Source organism: Pyxicephalus adspersus, chromosome 12 (assembly GCF_032062135.1).
Source record: "Pyxicephalus adspersus chromosome 12, UCB_Pads_2.0, whole genome shotgun sequence".
Classification (NCBI taxonomy): Eukaryota; Metazoa; Chordata; class Amphibia; order Anura; family Pyxicephalidae; genus Pyxicephalus; species Pyxicephalus adspersus.
Window position 1 is genome coordinate 29,013,790 of NC_092869.1, and position 11,450 is coordinate 29,025,239.

Genomic DNA, 11,450 nt, shown 5'->3' on the forward strand with positions numbered 1-11,450 from the left:
TATTGTTTGTATCTGTCATTTGCTACTTCTATTTAATATACAGCGCTGCTTAATATGTTGGCGCTATATAAATAATAATAATTTTCAATGAAAAGCTTGTTTTTAGTCATATCACTAGCTTGTATTTCTACTTACCTCTGGTAATCCATTTTGTTTTAAGCTGTAGAAGGAAACTTTTTCTTTTTAAAAAAAAAAAAACAAACTAACAATTTATTTAATAGCAGGTTGCACTTCAACTAATAAGATTTGGTGTGATTGTTTTACTGGTCTTTTCTCTTCTCATCTCTCCTTTCTGCTTACTAACCTGAAGATTTCTTAGGAGGCTGAAGTACCGGCTCAGGTTGGTGTTGTAGTCCAAGGTTACAATGCTATGAGAGGCTGGCCTGCATGCTCACCCCCTCAGGTCAGAGGTCCCCAACCTTTTAGTAGTCATGAAGTGACATTTTAATTTTGTAATTATGATATGCTATGAATATGATGATGATGCGATGAATATGATATGCTATGAATATTTTATTATCAATTTAAATTTGAGTTTGTTTAACACCAATGATCGTTCACATAACACAAGACGGCATATAGTTTAGAATAGCTATCAATCAAGTGAATCATACTTTTTTTTTTTCTTTCTTTTTCTAAATAGTACATATATGATTATAAAGGACCCTGCAAATGGGAGTAAGGTACACGCGTGCAGTTATTGTAGTTAGAAAACTGATGATTCTTTACATGCTGTAACATATAATAAAAATAATCCACCAGTAATGTAAACACCCTAGGTACGATCGTTAGAATGATGCAGGAAATGAGGTGTACGGCAGAAAGTGTACCACAGAACCATCTACGATCACTTCACGACTGTACACACAAGAGATAGCAAATAATCGTTGCCCAAATGGATCTGCCAGGACGATCGTTCGTTGCCAGCGACATTGCTTCTTGATCAACGTAGCTGTACACTTTTTTTTTTTAATGATTATCGAATGACTGGTTGTTAATTATTCATTTCCAACGACAATTATTGAACATGTGTACATAGCTTATCTCTGCATGAATATGATCCTGAAACTCAGTCTGTAGTTGGCCTTTTACCTGGTTTTTAAACCAATCTACTTGTCAATTTTTTTTCTTTTTCTTTCCAACCTTTAAAAAATGTCTTTTACATATTTAGTATTCACATGACTGGACAGCAAAATGAACTGTTATCCCTGCACAGCGTCCTTTAAACCCATATTGGAAAAAGTCAGGAGAAAAAGCATCTTAAAGCCAGATTATATCCTTTTTATTTATTATTTATTATTATGTAGTCAGGCTCCATATACAGTAAAAGTTGATAGATAATTTCTCTGATAAGGGTTAAACGTTACACTGCCAGCACTTAAGAATGTCTGAGCCTCTAACACACCCAGCTCTCCAACACATCCCACCAACCTCTAATCAACATACCGTATTACCTATAAGACGCACCCACTTTTCCCCCCCAGTTTTGGGGAAGAAAAAGTGCGTCTTATACGCCGAAAAATACGGTAGCTCTTAGCTCTTAAGCCCTGCTGTTAATTGGGTAATTGTGGGGCATGTATTGGAAACCTTGTTATCTACAGTAACAAATTAGGTAAGGGGGTTTAGTTGGGTGTCCCTATTCGCCTTTAAACCTGGTCTTGTTGTATAGATCGTGATCTTCATTGTGTAGTAAAATATTTTCATTTTCTATTCTCTCTCATTTGACACAAACTTGACACTGGGCAGGAAAGTATCAATCTCTATGAACTGTTCTGAGCAGCAAGGATTCTTGGACGGATTTGGAAACGTTATTTATTAGAATGTCTATTCTTTCTATTACTGGGAGATACCTACCCACATTTCTTCCTGTACATTCTCAGACATGCACGTTTGGCTAAGGCTGCATCTGCATGTCAGATAATCTTTGCCTGCGAAGACTGGTCGTGCTAATCTTGGGCGAGAACCTGCCTTGTACATCAGTCGCCCATTCTCATACATCAGTCTGTCGCGGAGGATCTATGGATGACAATCTGGAAATGAGAACACTGCGAAGTGCCAATTTTATCCTCCGGAGCATAGAATAGAACGGGCATTATGTGTACAACGTTTGTTCATCTGCTGAATCGTATATGTTTACTTTGCCTAAGCCAGCAGGTTTTCAGATAGTTGGATTCTGTCTCATTGTAGTGCCTTGTTATGTATGGCTTCCTTAGTGTAAGAAGTGTAGTGAAAGAACTGGAAAAACCAGGGGTGGAAAGAGGATCGAAGCATAAGCAGTAGGATCAGCAGAGTAAATTTGTAAAAATTATTTGGGAGTCAAATATAAAAAAAATCGAAATAAAAAGGTGAAATTCATAAAAGTAATAAAAGATGACAATACTGACTTGTACCAGTAGGATCAGATACATTAACTAATAATACAAATATGCTTTTAACTTTGACCGGGTCTACTATGTTTCGCTTAATATATGCAGTTTTGTCATCTTTTACTGATCATATGTACTCTGACACAAACTTAATGAAAATTCTAGGTAATAAAGCTGATGGTCCTTGGAGATGTACAGCTTTATTGTGTCTGCACCCCTCTGTTTCCTAGAATTACTATATTGCAACACATTTAAACCTTTTCCACTTTGCTTCTAATGCAGAGAAATCCATACAAATGTACCTTCCTATGCCAGGCTGCTCCCTGCTACATTATCAGGAGAGAAACTGGTTGGGGATCACTGTTCTAGTGCCAAGCATTGCATGAGTATATTATTGTATTCCTAATGTCTCCACCTGTTTTGTCTTTTGTCTGTTTTGTATCGTCGGTTTTCAGAGTGATTTTTAGTGTCTGCTTCCTTGAACAATCAAGGAAAGATTGATGGGAGTCAGGATCTGTATAAGACTTGGCTACATGATTGTAATTTTACACAAACCGGTTCACCATTGATGTCTTTTCAATTTAGTTAGTGTAATTTTCTGAAATCCGTCTTGTGTTGCTCCATGCCAGAGAAAAGTTGGTATCTGGCTTCCATTGGGTGTGTCTGCTCTGTAAGGTAATAGGCAGGAGGGATATGTGTAAAATGATGATGTGGATTTAGGAAACACAGGGTTAAATTGTCCAGAAAGGTAAGGGGAGGCAGGGCAAACGTCAATGCTGTCACTCCAAAGCTATGCAGCCCTATAATACAGCAGGGTGTGGGGCAAATTTACATTACACTTACTTTGGCAGGTAAACAGTTGCTATGTTTTTGTTTTTTGTTTTCTTTAGCTAGCTAACTTTACCCTGTAAATGGTTATAGCAGTGAAAGACTGATTAGTGATTTGTTAGTAGCAAGACCAAGCTTGGTGGGGGGAAAAACAGTAATGAGAGAAATGTTTAAGTTGCTGTTGCTGACTTTCTGAAGAAATACTAGTTGCCTGGTTGATTTGAGGTCTTCCGTTATTTTCTAAATTGTTAATGTGCAACATCAGACGTGAACCTGAACCTAGCGTAATCATATTAGTCAGAACACTGGATCACTATGCTTGTTCTGGACCACTGAGAATAAAAGTTTTGAAACTTTTCAGTAAATTCAATCGGTTGATTTATTGAAAACCTCTAGTTAAAAATGACATTCAAATGATCATAAGTTCTATGAATCTCATCTCCATATCTTAATCATAAGATATGACTAAGCCTTTGGGAAGGGAGTGGGATCTGGAGGTGTGATTATAGTGCTTTGGATCATCTGTATGTTGATTTGCCCAGCATAGTTGTCAATAAATGTAGTTTTGCAGCCATCAGTCTTTTTTGTGGACTTATTGCAGGTTGTTAGACTTTCCTTTTGATAAGAACCTTGTAGCAGAGGAAATTCAGGGGTATGGGGGCAGATTCCTTTCCATTTTCCATAAAAGGTAATTGGAATATATGTGAGCCCGCTCCTCTTTGTATATGTATGAAAAACAGGTTAGAAGGAGAAAAGAGGGGGGCTTCAGGCTCTTCAGCCCCTCTCTTTTGGTCTCGTATGTTTGTTCTAAAGTTGAATTTGTATGTAAGTCGAACATGTACATTATTTTAATAAATGCAATAAGGACAGATGTTTGTCTCAACATATTATTAGGCAGTGTGGTGTCAGTTATTGTATAAAATCCTCACTAAATCACAAAGCAAACAAAAAAAAAATCTTTATGGAGTCTAGACATTTATTAACTTCTAGAGCAAGCTGTGCTTTGATATGCAAAAATAATCAGCTGCGGAGTTTGTCTTGATCAATAAAGAATTACAACATGATACAGATAAGCTCGGCTTATAAGATCACCCACAACCTCAGCTGTGTCTAGCAAAAGATTTCTTCTGCAAGTCATGCAAACCACCCCCCATCAAGCCTTCGTCCTGCACATGAGCGAGCAGGGAAGTCCTTTTCTTATCTAGGAGTCATCCGTACTCGGGGACTGCCTGAATTCTGCATTCTCATAAACTATTGATCTTGTGTTAATCAGGTCATAGCATCCAAGGCATTGCCAGATCTCAGCGCTAATATGCTAAAATTCTTAAATTCAAAAAACTTTGTATTTTTCACTTCTTAAAAGGAAATTTTATCTAGAAGCTTATCTTGGTGTTTAAATAAAATGTTTTTGTCCTAGTTTTTAGCGGTGTAATGATAGGATTAAAACTAGACTGACAGAACCATGCATATGTGAATAATTGCCAGGAAATATACAAATATTTAAAGATCAATAGCAATCCTGTTTTAAGATAAACCTCATGTAGTTTTGTCCCTTAAGTTTGTTTTATTTGCATTGTTTTCCATTATCTTTACAGTGGCCCTTTACAACTTATGTTGCTTTGTTACAGGGCAAAGAGTTTTGATGCCGGAGAAATGTATAAGAAAGCGTGGGGAAGCAAAGATAATGACGAAGTTGTTTCCAAGCAGCCACGACAGATCAATGGACAGCAGCAGAGTGCAGGGGGCCAGAGTGGCCCATACATAAAGAAGTAACGTTTTCCTTAACACGCTGTCTAAATTATACATGGGAAGGGTAACCTTAACACTTTCTCCAAAGTACTCCGCAGCAATACAGAGTACAGTTATGCTACACCTAGTCCTATTACATATACAGGTAGTCCCCGGGTTACATACTAGATAGGGACTATAGGTTTGTTCTTAAGTTCAATTTGTATGTAGGTCAGAACAGGTACATTATTTTAATAAATGCAATTGGGACAGATGTTTGTCTCAACATATTAGGCAGCATGGTGTCACTGTACAAAATCTTCACTGTAAGCTAATCACAAACAAAGCAAAAAAAAAAAAAAAAAACTTTGTGCAGCCTAAACATTCATTAATTTCTGGAGCAAGCTGTGCTTTGATATGCAAAAAGAAACTTCAGAGTTTGTCTTGGCCATTAAAGAGTTACAAGATGTTACAATTAGCTAAGCTCTTAAGATCACCCACAATCTCACTTGTGTTTAGCAAAATATTTCTTCTGCAAGTCATGCAAGCCATCCCCTTTTCAAACCTCCATCCTGCACACGAGGGGCGGTTCGTATCTAGGAGCCGTCCGTATGTCGGATGTCCTTAAACCGGGGACTACCAGTATAAGTGTTTAATATTTTTTTTTTTTCCCCACTTGCTCTCCATGTCTTATCTGTCTCTTTCCTGTGTAGGTTTGTCTCTCCCTTCTTTTTTCACTTGTGTTTCCTCTCTCCCTCTTATGTTCCTAATTCTTTCTTTCTCTTCCATGTAATCGTTTCACATAGAATAGTCTTCCATAGATACTGGATTCAGCCAGCTTGATAGATCTGTTTTACACCAAAAGAGCAGTAGTACATGTTTTTACATTAAAAGAAATAGTGACTATTCATATTTGTTGGAAAGAATTACACATATATTGCTGATCTAGAGGACAGCTGATTGCCTTTGGGGCCTTACAATATTTTCCTTTTTGGTGCTTTTCTCTGAATCAGCTGGTCTTTTTCAGCCTGATGGTGTTGTTAGTGTCTGGTATCCATGGTGTAGCATCAAAGCACCTAATGTCACCTCTTTCGTCCGGTAGGATAACAAATGATGCCCGAGAAGATGAGATGGAAGAAAATCTAAACCAAGTTGGAAGCATTTTGGGAAATCTTAAGAGTATGGCTTTAGATATGGGTAATGAGATTGATACCCAGAACAAACAAATTGATAGGATTAATGAAAAGGTAAGAGTTCTCTGTACTAACATTTTGTATAATTGTATATTATTTCTGGATGTAGCAAAAGTTTAGCCTAAACTAAAAGTTGCCAGTTTTTGCCAAAATTTGCAAAGTAGGCTGTACAAAATGCTTGTGTACACTTTCCTCTGGGTTTTCTCTCACATCCAGCACTGACAGCACAGCAATTCATTCATTTTGGCTTTTTAAATACTGGGGTCAGTGTACCTAGAGATTCGCACACTTATTGGCCAGTGAAGCGGCCCATCATAGCAATGAGCCAGTACCTGTACAGGGGGTGGGAGAGAGTGAGCAAGCTCTAATAACACTCTGTTCCGGTGCCTTGTGGGTTACATTTTTTGCTTACATGAAGTTCTTTAGCAAAAAGCAGTACATCTCAGCATTTCTATATGTTTTATCTATTTATTCGTTTATTGGTTATATATATATATATATATTAAAATATCTTCTATTTATATAGCCCAGAAATTTCCAAGTCCATACTCATGATGCTAATTGTCCTGCACATGAAATCGCAATCTAATGTCTCTACCATAGTCCGATGTTAACACAGTCCAAGGCCAATTTTTTAGAAGGAAGCCAGCCTAACAGCATGTTTTTGGCATATCCTAGCTAAGATTGGTGTCCCAGCTAAGATGCAAACCTTCTATATAATATGTTTAAATATTGCTTGGGGGAAGGGGAAAGTTCTGCACTGGTTAATATCAAATATATTTTGCTGATTGTTTACATAAAAAAAATGAACTTTTTTCTTAAGTAGAATTTGATACCCTAATTGTGTTTCTTTAGCTCTAGTAGTGGTCTTTATTTTTTTTTAAATATAAAGCTTGTAGTTCTCTTATATATATATTGTGTACTTTTTGTTTCAGGCGATATCCAACAAAGACCACATTGATGAGGCAAACAAGAGAGCTAAGAAACTTATTGAGTGAAGAAACCCACAAGACATCTTTTCCTCGTTTGATGTAAACTGCAACGTACTTCCATAAAACAGCACAAAAATATCCCAGATAAAGGGTTGAAGGGGAGTTAATGACTGAATTTATTCTGGTGGTGTGTCCCTTTGTTTTATTCTCTTGAAAGGCTTCATTTCTTGACCTTTCATTGGACAAAGTTCATGCTTTGTTTTACCATTTTTGCAAGCATTACAAACTGTTTAGCTGTTCCCTATTTTATAAACTTTAAGATTTTCAAAATGTATTTAAAGACCCTTGACTTCCTTTTTAACTTGGCTGCTGTAAGTCCTATTGGGCTATAGGAGAATGCCTATTGTAGGCTATAAACTGTCGTGTTACCAAAATTTGTAAAGGAGAATGTAGGGTGGGGAGGAATAAGTATTCTGCAGTTAAGTTTGTTCAAGATGCCATGATCCCAAAGAAAGACCGGCTTATTAGTTTTCATGGTCTGTGTTTGCTCATTTCCATGCTTCTAGAAAACCTTTGTACTAATCTTAATGTACTATTTTAACTCTTTTAAATATGGAAACTTGAAACTGAAACTCATCCCAACCAATACCAGCTATTCAGTTATCCCTTTTTTTCTTTCTTTTGCTCCAAACTGAGGGTAACATATGACTGTTTTAGTAGACCCTCTCAGTACCAAATAGGTATTTGGTTCAGACTCCGGAGCTACAATGCAATATTTGAGCAGTGTCTATAGGTAATGTTACATGACCTCTCTTTTGTTAATCCCTACTACAAAATCTATCCCACACTGTTCCTATTGGTTGGTTAGTTGACACAGCACGCCATGTGTCAAAGCTTGCTCTTTATAGCACTTGAGGTACATGTACATATCAATAAGTCCCTGCCTTGTAGTTCAGAAGCCAGTTATTTGATTGGTGTACTGCCTCCATACATACACTATGCATATGTCTATCTGTAAAAGGTGCCTTGTTACTACAAAACCGGCTGGATAAAATGTTTTTCATTGTATTTTTTAAAATGTTTTTATTGTCTGCTTCCTTTGAAATTTAAAAAACCTTCAGGGAGCGTTGACATTTTCCTGCTTAATATATTCAGAGCAAAATATTATGTCTACCATATTGCAGGATGTAGTACTCTATATTAAAAATGTTTATATTAAAAATATTACCAAGTCTTCAGCACTATTTCCATTTTGGGGTTGAGGAGTGTAAACTTAAATTTATGTTCTATAAAGTTCTGTGTCTGGATGACTGCCGGCCCTGCAGCTGCAGTTCTTTGGTTTTTGCATATTGAACATCTTACTGAAAGTCTCCACAGCTGTTTTTTAAACCAGCTTAAGTTAAGGAATGAAGAATGTGGTTGCTAATGACAACTTGTAGTTCTTTACTTTTAGTAGTGTTAGTAGCTCATTCTGCAATATGCAGAATATATATATCCTGCTATATGATATATATATCCTGCTTCCTTATTAATCATATGTCGGCACGACAAACCTTGGCTGGAAAACAACCACTTAAAAATCGGGAGTGGTATTTCCAGTAGTCTAGGCATTTGATCATGTAGTAGCAGTAATATCTGCATCCATGGTAAGTTTTTTGCTGTTTAGGTTTGAGGGGAGCTGGATAACAAAAATGTCTGCTTTAACTGTGATTACAGTGACGTGAAGGAGGGGGTCAAGGTATAGCCATTGTCTAAAATTGGGGAAAATATAAGCCTAATCTGTATTTGCCTCTCACATCTGTATACTAGGTTTGAATTTCTGAACATAGTTATTTAAGTGTCTTTCTACAGTTCTTTAGCAACATTTGAGTGCAACAGCTGACATAGGCGCAGCACAACAGACTCTGTACTGTAAAGAATAGAACGAGCTCCTTCCTTTCTTTTTTTGCTTGGGTGCTTTTTGAGGATTTGCCCTTTCAGCCCAAATCTTCCCTAACAGGGTGTAGAAATGCTCATTGCAGGGTGAGAGAATATAAAGTAATGGTTTAATCTAGCATTGAAAACCATAACAAAACAACTCCAGCATTAAGACAAAAAATAGTCATTTAGCCGTATTAAATTTTATAGAAGGAGAGCGATTAAAGTTACTTTGCAGCCTTTTTATATTTCTCAGGAAGTTATTAACCTAAAGATAAATGTAGATCAAGGCTTGTTCAAGGAGATCTAAACCAAATAACAAAAATATCTTTGGATGAGGGGGCTGCATTAGATTTCTTTGCATGAACAACAAAATACCTATTGACTCAGACCTTCCGTGTCCATGTGAGTTCCTGTGTACTGAAAGCTCAACTCAGCATTACTAGCTATAACTATAAAACACTTTCCTCGTAGGGACGATGATAAGGGGTGTTTCTTCTTTAAACCTTGTGAGCAGCCCAGGATGACAACTCCTTTTTACTGTAAATGCTGTACATAAGTGTGCGTTGTCACCTTGGAACAAGAAGTGTGTTACTGCCATGATCACTGGGTAAAAAAAATAAATGGAGCCACCAAGTCAGTTAGGACCAGAAAACTGGAATACATGATACGTGAAAAGTAAACCGGCTCAATCTCAGCGGGAGCAGCTGGGTGATGAAAGGGCTGGCTGATTTAACATTGAGGACAAGGAATCTTTTGATAAACAATTCATTATTCTTAGTTTCTTTGAAAAATTTGCATCTGTGCACATTCAATGTGTAATACGTTTTGTTGTGACTTGGCCGGTCTTCCCAAAATGTATCCTTGTAACTGGAGCCTGGTAGTTTAAGTTGGAGTTAAATCTCCCTGACAGGTATACGGACCCAGGAACACTGTTACATGATCCAGCCTTGGATCGGATGACCCATTCCATTCTATTCTATTTAAAATTTAGTCTTGAAACTAAACAAATTATTTTCTAATTGCATAGAGATTTAGTGTCCACGCCTCACTCAGAGTGGAGAAGGCTGTGGAAATATCACTGATAGGTGATCGGAAGGCTCCTTATTGGCTTTTGGGTGTAGCAATGACGGCACCTACCCTGACTTTAAGTGCCTCACTGTGACTGTAACTCCTATTAAACATTTGGAAAATATTGTTTAGTACCAAACCATTTTACAAAATCATCTACCTTGAAAAGGATAATTTAGAGTAGAAGTGTAGCACATGTAATTTATGACAAGTACAGTGATTTACATCAATTCTTAACAGATATGTATGAAGTACTCTGAACTTTCTATAGGCAGGATAGCATGTTAATGATGAATATTTGTTGTATTAGTTCCTTAGACCCTTATTAGATGTCTACAGTAATGTTTATCAACCAAATTAAAGCTAAACTCTGGTTAAAAAAAACAAAACAAAACCTTTGAAGTGCAGCTTCCTCTTGCCCTGCAATGGTTAAATATTTGTTTGGTCCAGGGAGAACATAAAAAGCAATACGGTATGATTGCTTTTTATCACAGACTTCCCTCAAAACTGCACAACAAAGCTGCTTAAAACCAGTAACACCAATCTTGTCACTTACAGTGCAGGAGCAGCAATCTTGCATTATATGTGTGAGGGTTTGATTTATTTAAGCTTTCCATGGGAGGACCTGGCTGGAATGGATCTGGTCCAAGATTTAAAACATTTGCTATCTAATAGCAGGTTTGCTGGATCACCCAGGTCATCCCATGGAAGTCTATCTTCACCAGCCTTGGAGCCTTTTAATAATCAGACCCAGGGTGGCTGTCCCCTAGCAGGAGCACTGAAAGATGAGCAGGGTGCTAACTGCTAGAGTAGTAATGGATATGGATGATTAGTTGTTTTGTGTCCCCCTATACGCAGTAAGCATTTAACACTTTGTTTTGTTTCTTCCTAGTTCAGCATAGACAGACTAATGAAGGGTTGCTTTGGATTTTTCCTCATTGAAATAGGAACTTGTAGTCCTGTGTTATTTTATATACATGAGCACTTTAGCAGCCTGTGAGCCTTATGTCATGTGCAAAACTGCTTCCAACCTAATATTGAAATCATGTTATGATCCATCATCTGTCACTTTGTGCCTTTTATTTCTACAGATTTGGTTAAATGTATTTTTTTAATAACTTCAAACTGTGAAGGTCATTTTCAATATTGTAAAGGCTGTATATAAGAGTATAAATAATTTTGCCTTACATGTTACATTGTGTTGATGTCCTACATTTAAAGGGTGTTTCATGAAGGGCATTGATTTTCTTTTGTTAAAACTTTGTCTTGGACTTATTTTTACCATATCAAGGATTGGGATAGCAATGCAGAGAGTCTGCTCCTTTCTCTACCTATAGACTAGTTCTGATCCATATTTTGTATGAAATATCCAGGATGAATATGCCTTTTTTTTTTACGTAAAATGTTTTTTTTTT

General features: G+C 37.0%; 1 protein-coding gene across 2 annotated transcripts in view; it reads left to right on the forward strand.

Annotated features, from left to right (window-relative positions):
• SNAP23 (synaptosome associated protein 23) overlaps positions 1-11,229 on the forward strand; it is a 34,446-nt gene extending 23,217 nt beyond the window's left edge. For both annotated transcript variants that reach the window (XM_072428210.1, XM_072428211.1), the window contains 3 exons: positions 4,823-4,963; positions 6,025-6,169; positions 7,051-11,229. In XM_072428210.1, coding sequence (XP_072284311.1) covers positions 4,823-4,963; positions 6,025-6,169; positions 7,051-7,113 — 349 coding nt within the window. In that variant the 3' untranslated portion in view covers positions 7,114-11,229. The remainder of the gene's footprint in view (positions 1-4,822; positions 4,964-6,024; positions 6,170-7,050) is intronic.
• Positions 11,230-11,450: the final 221 nt, after the last annotated feature.